This window comes from Patagioenas fasciata, chromosome 19, assembly GCF_037038585.1.
Source record: "Patagioenas fasciata isolate bPatFas1 chromosome 19, bPatFas1.hap1, whole genome shotgun sequence".
NCBI lineage: Eukaryota > Metazoa > Chordata > Aves > Columbiformes > Columbidae > Patagioenas > Patagioenas fasciata.
The window spans coordinates 14,115,719-14,137,596 of record NC_092538.1 but is presented as its reverse complement, the minus strand read 5'-3'; the positions used below and the strand labels follow the sequence as shown (position 1 = coordinate 14,137,596).

Below are 21,878 nucleotides of genomic sequence, written 5' to 3'. Positions count from 1 at the left end.
CGCTGCCTTCCCATTGGTGGCCGCCGCCCCCAGGAGCGCCAGCAAGAACCGTCCGGCGGGAAACGGTGGCCGGAAGGGGCGGGGGTCTGGGGAGCTTGCGGTGTATGGGGGGAGGAATAACCGTGAGGGGCGTGAACCTGTGAGGACTCTAAGGGGTGACCGTAGGGTTTGGGCTAAATAACTCTGAGGGCCAGTGGTAATAACGGGGCGGGGGAAGGGGTGTGTGTGAGGGGCGGAGTAATGACCATGAGAGGAGGGTGGGTGTGGGGGGTTGATAGCGGCGGGGTGAGTGATAACCCCGGAGGGGTGTGTGTGGGGTAATAACTGTGTGTGAAGGTAATAACTGGGCTGGGGGGGCGGGGGGTGTGAGGGAGGGAAGAGTAATAACCCTTGGGGGCAATAATTGTGGGGAGGGGAGAAGTGTGTGGGGGTAATAACTGGGGGGGCTGTGAGGGGTGGGTGTGGGTAATAACTATGGAGGGGGCAATAACTGTGTGTGTGAATAATAGCCATGGGGGGGTGGGTGATAGCTGTAGGGTGGGGGGTGATAACTGGGGGTGTAATGATGTTGAGGTGGGGAGAGTGTGTGTGTGGGGGGGTAATAACTGGGAGTGTGTGTGTGTGAGGGGGGAAGGGTAATAACCACGGGGCGGGAAAATGTGTGTGTGTGTGTGGGGGGGGTGATATCTGGGGGTATGTGAAGGGGTAATAACTGGGGGGGGTGGTTCTGAGGCAGTTACTGGGGTGTGGGATGTGGGGGTCAGTGTGAGGGGTTTGTATGGGGGGTTAGAGGGGTGGGTGAACACGGGAGGGATGGGATGGGGGTGCAGGATGGCGCGTGCTGGGGTGGGCACAGGGTGTGGGGTACTTGGGCTGCTGCAGGTTTCTGGAGCCCCCTGGAGGGGTAAAACCCACCCCTGTGGGCTGCCCACATAAACCGGTCGTGCTGGAGGCACAGGATGAGCTGCTGAACGGGCCTGGGAGCCCCTCGGCTCTTTTCTTTTTTGGGGTTCAGTATTAATTGTGGAGGGGTGAGGGGGAAAGAAGCTTTTTTAGCATTAGTAACAGCCCAGGGGAAAAATAAGTTAGCAAAGCTTCCAGCCTCTTGGAAATGCTCAGTTTCTGAGCTCGTCTCACGTCTGCAGAAACAAGATCCAAGAGGACTGTGGATAACAGCAGGAGGGTGTCATCTGCGTTCCTCAGTCCATCAGTGTTGCAAACAAACCTTATTTAAACTCTTAAATGCTTTTTTTTTTTCTGAGCTAGGTAGTGTCGGTGACTGCACAGGTGCACTCCTGGCTGCAGCGTTATGTACCCTGAATTTTTAAGTTGGTTCAGAACAGTGTGGGTTGTTCTGAACCAACCGTCACCCACATGATAGAATTCTGAAAAAGTACTTTGAAGGTTTCCAGGTTTTAGTCTGGCCTTGAAAGTCTGGGTCGAAGCTGTTGTTGTAACCAGTGTGGTGTCTCATGTACACAAGCAAGGGCTGTGTTCGGCAGCAGCCTCTGTGGCAGTGATTTCTCCCCTGACATGGAGCTTTTTAGCTCCAGAGATCTGCCTGTGTCAGGTCCGCGCAAAACTAAGGCCAGCGAACGTTTTGCAAGGACTCTTTACTTTCAGGCACTTGCACAGCACAAAAGTATTTTCTGCCTTTCCTTAGAACAGAACCTGTATGATTATTTTTCTTGTGTGCTTACACTGAATTCATCCTGTAGGAATCTGCTTTCGCTAAATCTGTTATTTATTCCAGATCTAGATGTCTCAATGGATACGTGGAACTTCTTCTATACTTCCCTGGTGTCCTTATGGCTGCACAGACTTTACGTTGATTCTGTTGTTGCTGTTGGTGAGGTGTGGAATGACCTTACAACCCTTGAGGTTATAAGGAAGGTATGTATTTAGGTACGATGCCGGACACACGGGGAATCATTTCACCTAATACGTGTGTAAAATTACAGTAGCTGTGAGCTTGGTTAAATGCAGTAAAGCGTTACATATTCACGGAAGTTTTAGGAACACCTGTACATATTCATAACCTGTCCCCGAGAAGGCGGTTCTTATTGCAATGAGTTCAGGAGACCATTTCCAGAGTCTCCGGCTCCTCCTGGTTGCAGCTGCGCAGTGATCGTGACCCCGGGTCCTCTTCTCTGTACCCGATCACCTTTGGTCCAGTGTGATGAGTTGGTTGGGTCTCAGACTGCTGAGTTGGTTAAAACTGTGTCCAAGTTTCTGTAATCTAGTTCACCCAAGGATGCACCCGAGGATTGTGATCTTTGCAAGGCGTCAGTGAAGTCCTGTTTTTCGTACAATAAGTTACACAGAGTTAAGCAAGACTAGGCAATAGTGATGTGGGTTAAAGGGTTAGCTCTCTAAGTGTCTTTAGTGATGTGGGGTAGGGTTAGTTCCTTAAGTGTCAAGTGTTAATTAGTTAATTGTCAGTTCCCTGTATCATTCCCCCCTTTGCTAAGAGGTTAGTAAATTCTTTTACTAATGTGATGATTGTCTATGTTTTCTCTGGCCGCAGGTAAGAAGGCTACTTCTACCTGAGAAAACCCATCTCTATCCTTCAACAGATTTTTAATGTTAATGCAAAAGTCAGGCTCCTGGTGTTTGTCTTCTGCGCTGCTGAGCTCTTTGGGGGCAGCTGACAGCCATGTGGCTGGTGCTCCGGCAGGAATGGCATCTTCTGGGCTGCGACGGGAGCTTGCGTTCTTTGGCGTGGTGACCCCGCTCACTGCAGCTGTAGCATTTGTCTTCTCTTTTGGGTTTCTTCTTGCTGAGGTAGGAAGTGCCGTTTGGGTTGGTCACCCAGAAGGACCAAAGGGACCAAAAGGTTACCCAGAAGGTCCAGAAGGACCAAAACATGTCAGGGTGGACATAACCTAATTTCTTTGATAGAATTTCAGAAAGGTTTTGGTTAATTACTACAAATGTAAAGCTTTCTTCTGCGGAAGTGGGCAATGTAATATATACACTCTGATGGTTTTGATTCCAAAGCACCAATTTAAAGCGTTCCCCCATGGTTTTATTCAGATCTTGCTCATGGCAATTTTCGTCCCATCCGTGTGCTAGGGTTATGACCGTAAGAAACGGCATTTTCCAGGTTGCGCCTGGGTTACCCTTCGTGGTGCTTTGCAGACTTTCTTCACTCTAGAATGATGGATTCGGGCATTCCGTTCTTTAATCTTGGTAGCAGTGAAGGATGCCAGGAGGACTTGAAATGGGCTTCCTGTTGTGATTCCAAAGTCCTTTTCTGCAAGAGACTTCACAGACACATAATCGCCCAATTGGATGTTATGTACTGGCCCATCCAGACCCCTACTCCAAGTTCCAAACACTCTTCCCAATTTTGTTAAGTTGTTTACGCAATATAACCATATAAAAAGTCATAATTTCATCCCCTTCTTGTGCAGACATCCCCTTCTGTACACTATAGGGTCTCCCATCCAGGATTTCAAAAGGATTTAACCCTTATTTGCCCTTGTCCTTGTTCATATGCAAGAGGGACAAAGGTGAAGATTGAGACCAAGCCAAATTTGCCTCCTGCCCCAGATTTACAATTTGTTGTTCAATTAGATGACTCACTTCATCTTTTTTTTTTTCTTTCTACCTGGCCACTGGAGGAAGAATGATAAGGTGTATGTAGTTGCCAGTCTATTCTCAAGTGCTGACTGATTTGCTGTACAATTTTTGATTTAAAATGTGGCCCTTTATCAGAGGATATATCAGCTGGAACACCAAGCCTTGGTATTGTTTCTTGTGCTCATGTTTTAGTTACCTCCCGAGCTTTTGCTGTTCTGGTAGGGAGTGCTTCTGGCCAACCTGAAAAGGTATCAGTTAGTACCAACCAATATCAGCACCCCCCTTTTCTTGGGAGTTCCGAAAAATCAATTTACCATTATTGCCCAGGTCCGTTTCCTTTCCCAATTTGACCCATTTCTAGCTTAGGTATATTCTTAGGATTAGTCTGGAGGCAAAGAGCGCGTTGCTGTGTCACCTGTCTTACAGTAGTGTACCAATTTGTAGTTACTATTTTTGATCAAATGTTCGTATAATGTTTCTGCTACTAAAGGGCAAACTAAATAGGAGGTAACAATAAGTTTTCTCTTGTGGGGCGTGAGCCCACCCTTCCTCATGATATGATTCCTCTAAATCTATACTAAGTTTCTGGTCTTCCTTAGTATATTCTGGCTTACCTTCTGAAATAACCTGCCCGTCGGGGACTAGGGCACTTTCCACTTTTACCTTTTGCTTAGGCACCAGTTTTGCCTCCCTGTCCACCAGCTCATTTCCTTTTTTCCAATTCCGAGCTCGCTTTCTGGTGCGCCTGGATATGCATGATTGCCACCTTCTTAGGAAGTTGAGCTGCCGATATTTCTCCTGCACGTTTGATATGTGTGCCTTGAGAGTTCAAGAGTCCTTCTTCTTTCCAAATTGTTCCGTGCACGACCCTGAAAGCATACTTAGAGTCCATATAAACGTTCACAGTTTTACCTTCGGCTAGTTCCAGAGCACAGGTAAGGGCGATTATTTCTGCCTTTTGTGCTGAAGTACTTTCAGACAGAGGTCCAGATTCCATCACTTCATGGCTAGTAGTTATAGCATAACCAGCGTGCCTTTCACCGTTCAGGATATTGCTGCTTTCGTCCGTAAGGCAGTTCTCAGTGTTCTCCATAATCCTATGTCCTTTAGATCTGCTTGGCTGGATTATGTTGTTTCAATGGTTTCCAGGCAATTATGATGAACTGGTTTTCCAATGTTGTCACTGAGGAAAGAAGCTGGCTTGACAGTGTTAGTGAGGATGATTTAGCTTGATATTTGAGAAATCTTTGTGGGGAAAGCCAACGTCCCCCTTTTTCTTTTAGAACTGTAGGCACCGTGTGGGATACCAGCACAACCATTTTCTGACCCCTGGTAAATTTCCGGGCCTCCTGTATGTTCAGTACCGCTGCAGCAACTGCCCGCGGGCATCCCGGCCACCCTTTTGCAGTTGCATCTGATTGTCTGGAGAAATAGGCCGCTGCTCGTCGGTACGGGCCAAGATCCTGTGCCAGTGTACCCAAGGCTATTCCCTGCTTCTCGTGAGAGAATAGAAAAAATGGTTTACTCACACCTGGGAGTCCTAGAGCAGGCGCTGTCAAAGCCTTACCAAGTTCTTCAAAGGCTCGTGTAGCTCCTTTATTCCATTGCAGGTGTTCCTGATCTGTGGCTGCTGGCACATACAGTGGCTTGACAAACAATCCATAATTATAAATCCACAACCGGCACCACTCTGTCATGCCCAAGAAGGGTCCGTAATTCTTTTACAGTTTGAGGCTTTGATGTTTGGCATACGGCCTCCTTTCGAGCCTGGCCCAGGGTCCTCTGCCCTACGCTGATTTCATAGCCCAAATGAGTTACTCATGAGTTGCTGTATCATCTGGGCTGTCTTCTGTGATACCTGGTATCCTTGGAGCCCCCAAAGTTCAATAAGCTTACAGTTCAGGTTATGCATGTCTTCTGTGTCCTGGTAGCGATCATCCACATATTGTTGCATCTGTCCTTCATCAGATGGGGCTTCCCAAGATTCAAGATCTTTAGCGAGCTGATTTCCTAGTACTGTTGGGCTGTTTTTAAATCCTTGTGGCAACACCATCCAGGTGAGCTGGGTTTTACATAAATATTGTCTGGCTGGCTTCACGGAGAGAGAGGCAAAAAGGCATCTTTCAAATCTAAAACAGTAAGCCAAATCAAATTAGAGTTAATACAGTCAGAAAGGTGTTTGCTACCACTGGGTAGAGGTCCTTTATTATTCTGTTTATAACCTGACTTGTATTAATTTCTCTATTACTGGCCAAATTCCTTCTCCCAAAAAGGTTGGAAGGAATTGGACATATATAGAAATTTATCAATACCTACTTGTTTACCCAATTTGTATTTCAAAGGTTCACAAAAATATGCCCGTTCACTTTGGCCAGTGACTCCCTTTACCTACTATGTAATTGTTACTTGTTGTCAATCCACCAAAAATTCCACTTGTTTCTGTTCATTCCAGGTTCCCATCAGTCTTTTTCAAAACTTGCTACTGTCTGTTTCTCTCTCTGCCTACTTCCTCTGTACCTTCCCCAACGTTCATTTTCCCAACATATATACTGACCTCTCTCTAAAGGCTTTCAAAGCCTTCCAACCTCTTCAGTTCCATACTTACTTATCCTTTCAAGAATCTTCCTTGTCCCTGTTACTGAATACTCTCCAAGCTTCATCTAACAACCTTTCCAAATTTCTACTTTCTGTTGCCCTCAGTTTCTACAACTTCTCCAGGGGAGAAGGTCAATTCCCTGTATCATTGGGATCAGCATTTGGATCATCGTTCAGTTCCTCACCACCAAAACCAGAAAGAAGGCAAGGGAAGATGGAAGTGCTTTTGTCCAAGAAGGCCCCGAAATCTGCGTGTGGAGGCGAGTGGCTGCCGGGTGACGGTCCCCACTGGTGCAGTGACACGTGCTGCCCCACTGTGGGCCCCCCCGTGGGTCACTGCGGAGCCCAGGTGTGGTCGTGTAGGAAACGATCACCTTGCCAATAGAACAGGCCCAGGCAGGATCTCTCAGCAAAGCACATTTTGTTAATGATTTTGCAAGACCGGGTGTTCTCCCTAAAGGCAGGCACGCATAATAGGGCAAAAAGCCCCCGTTTATATCCCCCCAAACCCTGGGTGCAATTTCCCTCCCCTGTTGCCCACTGGTCGGTTCTTCAGGGTTTACAGAGCACCCGACACCTGCCTCAGTTTACGTATTTCATTCATCTAATCCGAACAACACCCTTTCCCTTATTGATCTATTTAAAAATGGGTTCCTGGCTCTTTGGCCGTCCTTCCCTCTAGATTAACTTGTAAATACAGGTGTCAGTTTGCATTCTGGGATTAGTTTGAAGAGATTTTGTTTTACATTCAGGATTCACAGTCTGATGTGTCTCGGTCCCTTCCCTCGCTGGGGTCAGGTGCCAGCTCCCCAGTTTTGTGAAAACAACGTTTCTTCCTTGAACGTTCCTTACAGTTCAGTGCACCTGAGGGTTATAATCCGCAGCCTGGACGGTCTCATGTTTGTGGGTGACTCGGTGCCCTCGTTGCTCTGATGTTGGAGCAGCTCTCTGCTGAACGCTTCTCCCGTCGTTACTGAGAGATCGTGTCAGCCTGGGTTGCTCTGTCACTGCAAATCAATCACTCTACTTGTGCTGGAGTTCTCGGGTTCCTCTTTCCATTGATGTTACTGATGAGGTTGGGCTGGTTTTAGGACGGGAGTGGGATTAGGCTGTTCAGGATGGTAAAAGCTCCTTGCGCAGGTGAGCAAAGTTCTGCTGCGCGAGTTGGGAGGTTCCTGCGTTCAGCTGGATCCGGCTGCGTGTGACCTGAGTTTATTGGAGCGTGGCCTAGTTCAGAGACGTGGTTGTGTCTTTCTCTGGGTGTGAGAAGCTAAAATGCTTTGATAGCCTCATTTAATTAGTGCTGAGAGTCTGTTCACAGGATAGGTGTTTTAAGTGGTTTTGGGAGAATGGGGTTAACATCACTTTGAAAAGGGATTGAATGAGAAGTGGTGCTTGTTTCTTAGGGTGAAAAATCCAATGGGAATCCAGCTTCTTCTGAAGGAATAGAAGACAAACTCGTAAATGGATCAGCCACCCTGGAGGCAAAGTAAAGATTTTCTATGGGTCTCAGACTGGCACAGCAAAGGTATCAGTTACTTTTTTTTTTCCCCACCTACATGAAGTAATTTGAAATATTGAGACTCAAGTCTGTTGCTTGCCTTAGAAGTATTGCACAGTGTAAACATCGGAAAGTTCATTAGCTCATGAGAAGTCATTGCCCAACATGAAAGATAACGTAAAATTATGTAAAAATAACATTTTTTTCTACTTGCTTTAAATGGCGCATGCAGTAGAGACATTGATGATGAAGTTTAAAGTTTACTCTTGCCGTACCCGTAGTTGCGAGCGGGTCTTCTCAGAGACAAGTACTGGTTTAGGTGCTTTTGAAAAAAATGGTGTGTGTAAATGTGAAATCATTAGTCATTAAAATTCATGTCACTCTCTTCTTGCAGCCAATATACTTGATTTTTTTTTTTCTTAACATGAGGAATTCTAGGTCCAGTGTCCAGTTCTCGGATGTCTTTGTTCTTTCTGTTGTGGGAGGTGTCTTGTGACTGGGCGTGTGGGGGGTTGTTTGGTCGCTACCATGCTTGGGTTGAAGCAATTGATAAATTCCTATTTTTTTTTTTTTTTGGAGGTTTGCCAGAGGTCTGGCTGAAGCCGTTATTTCACTTTGTTTGCCTGTGGAAGTCATCAGCATGGGAGATTATGATCCAGAGGAGGTAAGTACCTTATAAATATGACTAATAAAGAAAAGCTTTTCCTTGTGTTGCGAAGGCTCTTTTCCCCTTGTATTTCTCTCCTATTATTCTGGAAATTCCCATGCTGTGTGTTAAAAATCGCTTCCCTTCTGTATAAGTGTAGCCCATCAACCCTCAGCAGAAAACACCTAAATTTTGAATATTCCTAGGAGAGGATTGCCTAGAGTATTTTGATGGTGACAGTGACTTGGTATGAGCTGGTTCTGTAACTCAGGTGTGAGTTCAGTGAGAGCGGTTGCACCAGGTCCCTCTGTTCTGTCTCTGTATCCCCAGGGAAGGGTTCAAAGCCAGAACAAGCAGATGGTGACAATTTGCAGCCTTCACAGGCTCATAAGCTAAAAACTCCTTGCTGGTCATATTTAGATGGAGTAATCCTTGAGGCATTTTTCTTCTGTGAATATTGATAGTTGTTTTTTTGAATCAGTGAGAAACTTGATTGCTGCAAGAGTCTGCTCAAGAAGCTGTTGATTGGGGTGGGGAAGGGAGATGTTCTGTTCTCTTGTACCACCTCTGTGAAGCAGCAGACAGACAGTTTGATCTCTCCTGGCTAATTTAAGGCGTCTCTGCAGGGGGGATGGCCGTTCGCCACTGTTGGGGTTATCACCTGCAGCATCCCACACCAAAATCCCACTTAGAAAAAACCTCATCTTTTAACTTCTTCCAACTCCCCATGTGTTCCAGTTGTCTTACTAATGGGAAGCGTTCTGAGAAATGCACCGATCTCTTCTATTCTCTTGATATTATTAGACAACCGGCAGGAACGTTTGTGTGTTCTTGGTAGCTACGTACACTGACGGGCAGCCAACCGAGAGTGCAGCGTGGTTCTGCAAGGGGTTAGAAGAGGCAGCGCGTGACTTTCGCTTTGGGAAAACGTATCTGAAAGGCCTGAGATACGCTGTGTTTGGCTTGGGAAATGCGGTTTATGTCGATCATTACAACACTGTAAGTATCTGCTCTGCACCTTTCTGAAGTTTCTGCTCCGCTGAAAGGCTGAGCTTCCCAAAATGCTCCAAAACTGAATGATAACTGGTAGCTTGTGTGAGATTTGCAGCCTTTGTGTGGACTGGGTTTAGGGCACAGGCAGTGCAGTTTTGAAGCAAGTGTGCTGCCCCTTGAAATGGGAAAGGAGGTTGTTAGCCAATCTTGCAGCCTGAGAAAATGCTGATTCCCTTTCCATCAGTGTTCAGTCTTGAATAAAAATACAAATACAGCACAAACCAAGTGCCTGCAAGCAACACAGAGCTGGAGAGAGGCTGATGGTTCAGGTATTTGGCTGGGTTCTATTTGCAGTGCTTCCATTTTGCTGTGTGAACGCTTTAGTAATTTAATCTGTTCAGGTAGGTGTCAGGAACTAAAATGCAGATAGAAGCACTTTTCATATTAGTGTCTCCTGTGGTGATTAGTAGGTACAGCCTAACACGTTCTTATTTGTTTCTGCAGTTGCTTGTAGCTGCTTGAAACAGTTCCTGCTGGGCTCAAAGTTTGGGTGGTGGGTTTTTTGTGTGGTTTTCTTTTTCCCAGGAAGTACATTTAAATCTTTCTTCAGCCTTAGAGGGAGGCTCAAGCTGCTGTTCTCATAGGAAAGATGACTGGGGGAAAAAAAGGCACTGAACCAAAACCAAAATGGGCCCAAACAAACAAAACAACCAAAAAAAAAACCCAAACTAAAAACAAGAGCAGCAAAAACCCCAAACAAACCCCCAGTGTGACTCCACAGATATTCCTTCAGTGTCCTCTTATTTTATGGGTACAAAAATATTGATTGTCTTTTAGACTTCCCTGCTGCTGTAAAGTCAGCACAGACCTGTGCTCTGGTGGGTTGTTCACCATCGTTAGTTTTAACCGCTCCTTGATTTGCCAAATGATTTATTGGGAGCGATAGCTGGATATGAGGCTGGGCTGTGGTGGGCGCTGGAGGAACCCAGATGTCCTTTCGTGGGGAGAGTAGATGGGTGTGAGGGGAAAGCCCAGGGTCCCGTTGCTCTGGCCCTGGCAGGGGAGCTGGGACCGGGAAACTGGTTCTTCTGTGACACAACCTGTTCTCGAGTCCCATCCTGTGGTTTTATTTGGATTTTTCTTTTCTGCTTGCTTTGCAGCCCAAACGTGAACTGCGTGCGCTCTTGTGTCTTCCCAACCTCCCCGTGGGGACCCTTTGAGGGGATTTTGTCTTGCTGGTCTTTTTCTTGGGTGCAGTGTCCAAGAGCAGTTGGAAGATGGTTTTTGGAGGTGGCTGGTTAGTTCTGTTTTCTTAGGATTGTTCTGGCGGATGGTGATGGGTTTTAAATCTAAAATCTCTTGGCAAAAGTTTGGCCTCAAACTTCAGGTAAGGGCAGAGAACTCATCAGTCAAGTGTGATACAGATGATAGTGATGTCCTCACACTATCTATGGAGTATCTCTCATTTATTTTATATGGATAGTGGTGATACACTTCAATAATCATTGTAGATTCTGTTCTCCAAATAAGGAAATATGTGACATCTTCATAGGTCTTCCGAATTCTTCTGTGGGCAATCTAACAGCACAGGTGCATGACACAGCTGCTGTTAATGGACAAAATGCCCTGAGAAGATGATCTGCCAGTGTCTATTAGTTTCAGAATGCTTTTATTATAGCAATAGGTTTTTTTCATTCAAATTAGTTGCTAAAAGAGTAACAGTTCCTCCAGAATCTAATTCAAGAATTCAAGGGAGCAGCCTGGGATGGCGAAGCCAATGTAGGAATTAGTGAATCTACTTGGGCTGAGGGACGGATGTCTCTTCTCCATCTCACCTGGGTGAGAGGAGCTCTCAAGAACTTGCAGGTAGATTTGGGGGAGGGATTGAAATGGGATGAGCTGCCGTGTGGTCGATACCCATGGCCTCACTTCCGTAAGACACGGTTTGCCGTGGTTGCCACTAGTGGAGGTCACCAATGTGAGATCTTCATGGCAGATGTTTTGCGACAGGCTCAGCAAGCGTTCTGACTTACCACGGGGCTTATTGTGAAAGGTCCAGGATTTTGGTTTTTCTTCAGTACTAGTTGATGGAGGTGAAAGTATCATCTAGATCTTTTACTTAGGTGACACATCTTACCGTCTTTGGTGGAGCAATTTGAATCTCAAAATGTCCAGTAAGAGGAAGATTGATGTGGAAGGAAGGCGATTTATTGATAGATGGGAAAGCAAATACATGTTTGTGTTTCAGGGAGGAAAAGCCAGTATGTCTTTTGTGTTACGAGACAGAGTCGGCGATAAAGGAGCACGATGCACATAACAAACACAAGCCCTGTGGGCCAAATCCTCAAATTACATTCGGCCCTTTGAATGCAACTGCGGGGCTGCTGTGGCCTCCGGTGAAAATGTTCGACACCCCATCATAGGCTTAGTTTGACAAGAAATTATGCGCTTATGTATTGGAAATTTTTGTTATTCCTGTTGTCCCCTGCTGCAAAGCAGAAGGGGCTCTTGGATTAAAATGGGCATCTGGGTTTAGGCAAAAAGCCAGATCCTAACAATTTGTTAGCTCTTTTCTGCTCAGCTGGTGAGGTTGGTATTTCTTACAGCTCCTGGCATTCCCAGCCCTGAACTCTGCCAGTCCCGTTTTCTTGACACCAGGTTCGGCTTGGCTTGCCTGCTGAAGCAGCTGCATTTTTCACTGACCTTAGCAGGCTTTTACTACGTGTTAAAAATGTCCAAGGTGTTCTTAGTTTCCTGTATGACGAGAAGGATCTGAAGCAGCATCACGGAAAGACCAAGCTTTCCATCCATTTTGCGACTGCAGTATTTTTGCGTGTCAAGTAGAGCCCTGTAATATCCCCTGTCATGTTCTCACTCCTGCTTTCAGTTCACGGAAGCAAACCCTTCCACAAATCTCAAGCCTTTTATACTTTTCAACAGCGCTTTCTTTTCTTTTAAGGGAAAGAGGAAGCCTAAAGAATAGCTCTTGGTGGCCTTTCAAGGGTTTCTCAAAGACTGAGCAGCCCTAGGAATGAAACTGGAGTTTTCTCCTGTCGCACTTGGGCAAACTGAAAAATTCCGCTGCCCGGATTCCACTTCTATTCTGGTATAAAACGCTGAAATAATTTGAACAGGTTCCTTTCACCAACAGTGACATTTTCTCGCTTTAGTCAGAACATTCTTTTGGGTGGTGGCTCAAGTGCAGCAATTGTGTTCCAGCCAATGCTCCTGAAGTCGGTGGTGATGGATTTGCCGCTGTGTCTGACCTTCGGCTCCGGCACACTCCTGTAAAACAGCGGGAAACTGGGACGTTTTTTCCCCCTGTAAAGATCTCCTGCTGTGAAGCTCCCTTTTCTGCACCGAAATGTTTCAGCTTTAACAGACAATCATTGCTTCCAACCCCAGGGCTTTTGTGGAGGTTGCTTGGTAGACCCACACTGATTTGCCAGCTGTGTATTTCCCTCCTCAGAAGAAAAGCCCTCTGGAGGTCGTTGAGGAGTTTGTGAAGCACAATGTGACATCAGATGGGCTATAACCGAGCTCATGGTGGCTGCATTTTTGGAGGAGGATGGCTGAGTCTTTCTTGTGACTTCTGGGCATTTTTCAACCACTGCTCTACTTCATTCCTTTGTAATTATGCCTTTTTGTGTATGCTTTCCAAGCCTTTTCTTGCAATGAGTTTTTGGTGGTGTAGAGATCTGTGCCGGAAGGTGTCTTTGGGTTTTCTTCTGGACTTTTTGCCATGTTGGGATGCTCAGCAACCTGGTCCAGTGGAAGGTGTCCCTGCCCATGGCTGGGGGGTGGACACTAGGTGATTTTTAAGGTCCCTTCCATCCCAAACCACTTCACGAGGGACCTGGGGGGTTCAGCTGGAGAACAGGAGCTGAGGGGAGACCTTCTGATCTCTGAACTGCCTGAAAGGAGCTTGGAGCCAGGGGGGTCGGGCTCTGCTCCCCAGGAACAAGCGCCAGGAGCAGAGGAAACGGCCTCAAATTGCACCAGGGGAGGCTGAGGTTGGATGTGGGGAACAATTTCTTCCCCAAAGGGCTGTGGGGCATTGGAGCAGGCTGCCCAGGGCAGTGCTGGAGTCACCATCCCTGGAGGGGTTTAAAAGGTGTTTAAATGAGGTTCTCAGGGACATGGGGCAGTGCCAGGCGTGGGTTATGGTTGGACTCCCTGATCTTGAGGGGCTTTTCCAACCAAAATGATTCTATGACTATTGACCTGCTGCAGGTGAAATGGGTTTTCAGCTGCTGGATTTTCCATATGCACTGCAGCTGCCTGTCTTCTCAGATCTCTACTGAGGAGGAAGACTTAAAGGTTAATTTTGACACTCATCTCAAGTCTCACATCATGCACACCTTAAGCTTGATGTAAAGCAGAACTGAAGCTTTCTCTGCTTGTTGTTTCTTTTTTAGACCCTGTGGTTGGGGTGTTACAGCCTCTGTGTGGCTGTGAGCTGTGCTGGTCATTTGATTTGGTGCAGGGAGACAGGAATTCCATACCCACGCTCCTCTCTACTGGTTGCATGTCAGCACAGCTTACTAATCCTCCAGCCAGGACTAGCTGTACGCTTTCTGCTTTAAACCACGTTTGCAGATTCTTAGTCACGCAAGACTGAATGTAGAACTGCAGGGACCAGTGACTGGGTAGGATAAACGTTACCTTCTATTAGCAGGTACCACCTGTGCCATTGGAGACGTATGAAGTGATAGTCTGGATCTACTGTTGGCAAAATGTTTTTAATACAAATGTCATGCCTCACCGTTCTTGTCTCGTGTGCACAAAGTTGCAGATAAGGCGGCTGCAATTCTTTTTCTTTTTCTGGATCTCTTCTTTTAGGCTTTTGACACTTGTAGATTCTGCCAATGTTTCCGACCGCTGCAGCTCCCCCAAGATCTCTGAGGAAGAGTCCGAGGAGCCTGTTTGTTCTCTGTGCATCACTTTGGCAAGAAATGCTGCAGTTCAGCCACTTTCCTGGGAACTGGGTATCGTTGTGTTTGCCTGGTTGTGACTGACACATTTTGGCCCCGTGCCAGCCGGCACGTGCGGAGCCAGCATCCAAACACACTCAGAAAATTGGGGGTATTTGTAAAAAATGTGGCTTGACTCTGCACTGGAGCCCTTCCCCCTCATTCCTGGAAGTGCTACAGCCCTGATAGATGCCAAACAGATGCAGATTTAGCACGTGGCAGCTTTTTTGGAGGGCAGGAAAAGCAGATAATTCGTTGGTGTGGTTCCCTGCAAGGCAGCGATTGTGCAGCGTTGAGCTCCTGAGGCTGCTGCATCGGGAGCAAAGGGGAGACAAAACCCGCTTTAGTTACTGCAACATCGCTAAGTCATAATTCTCCCTAGAAAAATAGACTGAAAAGATCCATTATTGCTCTCAGCTGGTCTTGCTGCGTTTGTAGTGTCTCTTTAGCTTAATTGTCTATATAGAAATGTGCGAGTGACCAAATGTTTTAATCAATTAGAGCAAGTGTGGGGACTGGGGGTTTCTGGCACTGCTATGGCGCAGTCACCAGGCAAACCTGATTTGATTGTGTTTTCTGGCTGAGTGTCTAAAGCCCAATCAATTATTGCAGAGAGATGGAACAGCTAAATAAGACTTAAATTAATAGGGTTTATTATTTTTGCGTCTGAGGAGGCGGCAAACCAGACAGAGTGAGATATCCTGTAAAGAAATTGGTTCATATTTCTTCTTCTGTAACTTTCTGGTGTTTATACCTGTACTTGGATGTTCAGCTCTAACTTACAGGCAACAGCTGAAGTTCTGTTCGGATGAGCTGAATAAGTGTGTGGCCAAAAGCCAGCAATCACAGTAAGCCCTGCAAAATGAAGAGATGAGTAACAGGAGGGCTAATTAAAGAGGTCTTTTAAAAAAAAATGAAGAAGAAACTGAAAACATAGATTAAAACAAAAGTTTCTTCTCATTAAGTAACTTGACTCAAGGGCCTAAATTCTTCAGGGAAATATAAATTTTATGATATTAAAGGAGTGGACACTGCAGGTTTGTGAAACTCAGGACCTGAGCCTGAAAGTTCAGAGTCTCTGTCCATCTCCAGCCACCAGTCCTTGTTCTGCTGAGTTAATAATCTCTTCTCCCAGTGTTTCAATCTGCTTATTTTTTGTTTCCAGAATTAATACATTGTGACCCAAGCTTCCTTGTTTCCTTCCGATTAGATTATTTGCTGGTTTCTTGACCTTTGGGCCTGCCTGTCTTGCAGGAGCTCTTGAAATAACCCTCTAGATGGGGTGAGGGACAGGACATGAGAGAATACACCTAATTCATGCCCCTGTGAATGGTAAAAGTGAAGTCTTGGTGCCTTTCTGTGCTGCTCTGCCAGCACTGTAACAACCTGAGGCTTTTCTAGGAGGAAATGTGAAGGTGGTCGGTGGGGTGAGATGGGTGCGGACCCTGGTGAGCGGCTCAGCCGGGTGTGTATGTGTGTGGGTTTAACCATCCAAGTGAAAACATTGCATTTAGATTAAATATCTCTGACCTGTCCTCTCCCTACTCCTGTCTGGGCTCTTCCTTGTTAGCCCTTTTGGATGTCCTTTGTTAGTTTTATCTGATTTTCTGCCTTGACCTTTCTGATTATGACCCTGTCTTCTTGTGCTTTTCCTTTTATTTTCAGCTGGAGGATCACAAGGGTGCAGAAGAGCCTGTGATTCTGCCAGATTGGTTTCTTGTTACGCTTGCGATCTTCGCTTTATTATTGGCACCGTTTGCACTGAATAGGGTTTGAAAAACTGCCAGTTGTCCTGAACTCCTTTGCCCTTCAACTCTCCTCCTCTGGGATCTCACCTGTGGTTCAGGGAAGTCTCATTTCTTGAGTTTTCATGTTCATTGTTCTTCTTCTCCTTTCGTGGCCACCACCACCAGCATCTCCCCACCTTCTTGGTCCCCAGCAGGTATCCACGTCAATCACTACATCACTGGAGTCAATGATACTTTATACCTGTGCTGCATTTTCCCTCAAAGTTTCTTCCAAGACTCCACAGCACTAAGCATTGCTCAAGGAACAGAGCAGCCATTATAGGAGGGGATAAAGCAAAAGCTGATAAAAATAATACCCAGGGGAGTGGGGAGGGGGATGCACTGCATCTCTACTAAAAATGAAATATTCTGCGGGCAGCTGGGACAAGTCTCTAATAAAATACGGGCTTACGATCGTGAGACTTCTCTAATAAAAATCTTTCTGGTGTGGGGGGTTTTGAGATGTTCATTTCTGAAGAATTATGCCTGTGCTCTACTGTTCCGTGTGGATTCTCCGATCATCGTATGTGCACGTTGTGACAGGCAGCACGACCACTTGGACGAAACGTCGCTTCACCACTAAAAATCAAACGCGGCAGAAGCTGCGTCCTCCACGTTCTGTAACTTCGCATCCCTAAGTTCTGCACGCTTTGTCACCTGCACGAACGGCCTGTCTGAGTTCAACCCGTGTGGCCTCACGATTGAATGTCACCTTAATACACACTGGACAGTCAAATGAGGGATCACCGAGTTCTCGGCTGGCAGGACGAGGGGACTGGTGCATGTTCCGCGGAAAACTCTTGAGCTCGTCTCACATTTTCTTCTCAAGTGCGTGGCTGCACTGTGCTCTTCCCCTCAGATACAGCCTGTTGCCTCAAATTGTCGGTACCAACGATGAGTGCTCTTTGGCATTGACAGATCAACACCAAAACACCCTTGAAATATGCACTGCACCGCAGTTACGGGTTCCGTCTTGCTGAAGCGCAGACTGCAAAACGCCTTGTGTTGCAGGGTCGCTGTCTTGCGAATGACCGAGGCCGGGGGCTGTTTGTGCGCTGGGAGAGGTGTCTAACCCTCATCACTTTAAATTATGTCGTGCCCTTTTGAAGTGCTAAGAGGTGCGTTAATGGGTGGTTTCTGCTTGCAGAGGTACAATAGCTTCAAAGTGAGTCCATCTTTTTCAAACAGCCTCTCTGGCTGCCAGGCTAGAGAGCCTGCTTGGAAAAGTCCATCACGCAGGTGCTCATGGGCCAGAAAATGTGGCCACTGAGGAACATGAAAACAACCAGCAGGGCGATGCCGCTGCTAAAATGGAAGTGGCTGAGGTGGATGCGAAGTAGCAACTGTTGGTAGCCCGGTGAGCCCTGATGGCTCAGGTCATCAGAGCTGCAACACGTACACGGGCTCGTGATCGAGGGGTGGGCTTCACTACGGACACTGTTGTGCTGCAATTAAACAAGACAAACGGTTAAAGCTGCTGTGGGATGGAGGGTGGTGGCTTCGATACACATCTGAGCAGGCCTGGCAGATTGACTGGATCACACTCCCACAAGCCTGCCAAGGTAAACACCACGTGCTGACAATGGTGGAAGTAACCACTGGATGGCTGAAAGATGCCCAGTGCCCGATGCCACTGCCCAGAGCACTGTCCTGGGCCGTGGACAGCAAGGCTGTGCTGACACAGCACCCAGAGAGAACTGAGTCTCACAGTGGGACTCATTTCTGAAACAAGCTCAGACACGTGGGACAGAGCGTGGCACTGCGTGGGTGGATCACAGCCCCTGCCGGGCACCAGCCTCTGGGAAATGGAGCTGTAAAATACACATGAAGGACAGTGGGTGGTGGAACCTTGAACAATGGGGTTTCCCTTGAGCAGTTGTACCCGGTTGGTGAACACCAGAGGATCCATCAATGGAGCCCGGCCTGCCCAGTCAGAACCGCATGAGCTGGGGAGTGGATCAGTCCCTGTGCTGTGTACGGAGCGTGGGGGACCTGGGGTTTAAAAAGTGGGGGTTTCTTTAAATTATTTTTCTTATTTTTGCATTAATAATGAACCTTCAACCTGTCTTGGTTGTTTTTTTGTTTTCTTTTTATAAGCAAGATTGATTTGAAGACTAAAACCCCCCCAGCTCCCCCCTCCCCTGGGAAGGGCCATGAGTGGCAGTGGCAGTGACAGGAGGGACATCACCTTGTAAAATCCCCCTGGGCCCTGGGGGTGTCAAGGGAGGGAGGACGGGTGAGGGGGCCCCGGGGGTCTGTGCAAGAAGCCGTGCTGGTTTCAGGAGCCGGAGGAGGGGAGCACTTTGGGGGCTTCATCAGGGGTCTGGGACATGCAGAGGCAGGGGCCCCAGTGGCTGTGTGCCCCCAATCCAGGGTGCCCCCATAGCCATGATCCGGGTGCCGACAGCTGCCTCCAGCCATTGATTGCTTTGTTATTTGTCTCCCCTTCGCTCTCCCGCCCCACTGCAGCGATGCAGGTGGGAGGGAGCATTAAGAAACCCCCCCACCCAGCGCCCACCTCTGTGCTGCTGCTCCTTCTCTCTGGATTTTTATGCTTTAGATATATATTTTTAAAAAAATGAGGGGAGAAAAGACCATCTAGAGGCTCTCAAGGGCCAGTGCCCTCCCCAGCAGTGTGTGCTCCCCCCCACCCTAGAAATAATACCTAGAAAATTCTTCCAGTGCGATTCTCAGGGGAGCCCCCGCTCCCAACGCCCTGGCCTGGGACCCCAAATGAAGCAGGGCACGAGGCAGGGGGACGCTGGCCAGGGCTGTGCTGCGGCTGAATTGCACGGGCAGAGCTTTATCTCCCCTCCTTCCCTGCCCATGGTTCTGTTTGCATGGCTCTCTAGTTCAAAAGTGCCTTAGCAACTCTTGGGACACCCTTCCCACTCTTCCCTCCTGCTGCCCTTCATGCTGGTGACACCGATGGCCGTGGGGCAGGGGCACAGGCTGACAGGGAGAGAAGTGGGGAGGGGACGAGGGCCCAGCTCCCTCCCGGGGCACCAGAGGACATTCACCAGGCCAAGCCGTCTCCTTCATCTCCTGGATGTCCTCTGCCATGCCAGAACGCGCCTTCTGCATGGCCCGCATGTCCTCTGCCAGGCCGGACTGCACCTCCTTAAACTTGCTCATCTCCTCCCACAGATCCTGGAGGGAAGCCCTGTCCTCACCAGGCCAAGCATCTCCTGGATCTCCCGGATGTCCTCCACCAGGCTGGAATGCGCCTCCTGCATTGCACGCATGTCCTCTGCCAGGCTGGAATGCGCCTCCTTAAACTTGCTCATCTTCTCACAGGTCTGAGGGCAGCACGATAGCAGCGTGGAGCCCAGAGGGAGGGGGCATCCCGTGGGGGAGCACCCAGGGAGCAGCAAGAGCTGCCCAGGGCAGCCGTGCAGCTTCAGCTGTGCTTGCCATGGGCTTTAGGGTCTTACAGCCCCCCCATCGCTGCCACATGTGGCCCAGGTTCTGGCGTGAAGGGCACCAGAGCTGCCCATGATTGTGAGAAATGCAGCTGTGATTCCTGCTGAGGAGATGTTCAGTGTTTACAGATATAACCAAATGAGGCACAGGCTCTGAACCTGGAAAAAGGAAAAGGTGGTTAAGTTCTATGCAAAAAGTTATGAAACTTGTTTATGAAGTTATATTGATAGAGGGAACTAACATTTTAAGGGTTACCCAACCACATTCCAAGGGCCTACTAACGAACTAGCACTTTAAGCCACATAATGAATATCTAGTTTAGAGCTGTATGTAACCAGTTAAGGAAATAAACAGAACCTCATTGAATGCCGAGAGAAGAAGTTTCACAGCACCAGCTGTAACCTTGAGGAGAAGAGATAGCCAAGATTTACAGCAAAAAGGGGGCGCCATTCTGATTTCGGTCGACTTGGCAGCTTGGGTTCCAGCCAATTCAGCATAATGAGCCAAAGGTAAAAGGTTCACTGTGACGAAGCTGAAGGAGCCTTCATCCAAAGACCCCTCCTCAAAATCACCAAGTGACACTGTAGAGAATATGCTTGAAGAAACAGGGCACTCAGTACTTTTCCAGTCCCACTTGCACAACCCAGCGTACGTGTCGGACGGCAAGGATTTGTCCTTGGGTAATCAATAGAAAGAAACTTATTAAGAAGTAAAACACGAAAAGAGGTTATAGAACAAAGGTATGCTGTCTTGTAGAACAAAGATGTGCTATTGCTGTACCGCGTGAACATTACTTTGTAGCTAGTTATGATGTGTCATATGCCGCGTCTACCCTGGACTAACCCTGTAGAACAGAATCAGAATTGCAATAAAACGAGCATTGATCATCGCTCCATGAGGACCCATCTTTGACTCCGGGGCTCCCCAATCTTCATGGCACTGCGCAGGCGTAACAGGGAGGGGTCAAGGAGGAGACTGTGGAAATGGTTATCTGAGACTTATTTTAATAAGAAGCGTGAAAGCTTATCAATCTGTAGAGGCGTTCCTGGGGTCATTACGAATATGTAACACCTTACTGTATTTAAGCACACTTCTTATTGTTAAAAGGTGCGCGTGTTGGCCGGAGCGAATCCCCCACTCACCCAGCGCTGTTTTGCTTCTGCTCTAATGAACACGTGTTTAAGGAATACAATTAAGGAATTGGATAAAACGTTGTTTATCCATAGAAAAAGCCTAAGTTATTTGTTTCAATTGGCGACCTCAACATGATAACCTTGGATAGCTCTGTGTTACCTCAGGTTCAAGGGAGGCGCCCCACTTCAATAGTGGCCCTTGGACTCGGCTGTGCGGAGAGCTACCAACATTATTCAAAATCAAAGCGGAAGGGAAAGAATGGAGCTCGCTCCCCCTGAATACTGCAGTTTACCCGTAATCCAGAGTGCACGAAGGTCCCGACGGGAAAAGTGGACTGTAAGTACTGCTGGGTCGGGTAGGTCCTGATGGGAAGAATGGACTGTAAGTACCGCCGGGTCGGGCAGTGTGACTGTGACTGCTGTTGGCTGAGACGCAACCTGGTTGCAAAGCGAGCGCGGAGTCCTTCTAAGTGGGGTTCCAACACCCTGCGAGGGGCTTGGCCACTGAAGGGACAAAGCGAGTGAAGAACTCTCTGTGTCATGGGTTTGAGCCCCACGTTGTGAGCCAGGTTTCATGGGTTTGATCCCCACAAGAGGTCGAAGGGGAGCGACCTGCTGCAGGTGCCCCCCTGACAGTCCCTTTGCGGGGGTAGAGGGGGTCATGTTAGAATTTTGGACTCCCCAACAGTCTCTTGGGGGGGATCGTGCTAGAATTCTGGGATGAAGAGAAGTTCATCCAAGGAAAAAGCGAAGGATAAATGGACTCAAGGAGTGGACCCCCCAGTTTGTAACAAAGTCCTGGGGAGATATAAGAAAGAAACTAGAAAAACTCAAAGAGATAAGGAGAAACAAAGAGTTAACACCTCCGCTGTGCCGGTGTCACCAGGGGGAGCCAGCACGTTTTGGAGGGCTGGTGACATCACAGGGAGCTTTCCTGCCAAGCCCTGGCTCTTCCTGCCCAGCATCCCAGGCTGACCTGCAGGGCCTGGCAGTGCCGCTGCTGTGGCCCATCCCCAGCTGCTGGGGCTTCCCAGAAAGGTCTGGAGCCACGCGGTGCTGGACGCAGCTCCAGCTTCATTCAAAACAGGTGGCAAGCTCAGAAACTCAGTGGCTCCTCCAAGAGTATCCAATGGGAAGAGGCCACAGACAGACCCCAGCACTGGTTATTCTTAGCAACCAGGTGATTTTGAAGACAAGGCTCTCCCTCCTTGCCCCACAGCATCTTTTCTTGTTCCTTCTGTG

At 47.8% G+C, this 21,878-nt stretch overlaps 1 protein-coding gene across 1 annotated transcript; it reads left to right on the top strand.

Moving 5' to 3' along the window:
• Positions 1-1,870: 1,870 nt before the first annotated feature.
• On the top strand, positions 1,871-20,398 carry LOC139829427 (S-adenosyl-L-methionine-dependent tRNA 4-demethylwyosine synthase TYW1-like). Its single transcript, XM_071816926.1, has 5 exons — positions 1,871-1,893; positions 7,587-7,708; positions 8,261-8,345; positions 9,132-9,326; positions 19,228-20,398. The coding sequence occupies exons 2-5, from the start codon at positions 7,683-7,685 to the stop codon at positions 19,381-19,383; spliced, it is 462 nt and encodes a 153-aa protein (XP_071673027.1). The 5' UTR covers positions 1,871-1,893; positions 7,587-7,682; the 3' UTR covers positions 19,384-20,398.
• The last annotated feature ends 1,480 nt before the right edge of the window (positions 20,399-21,878 follow it).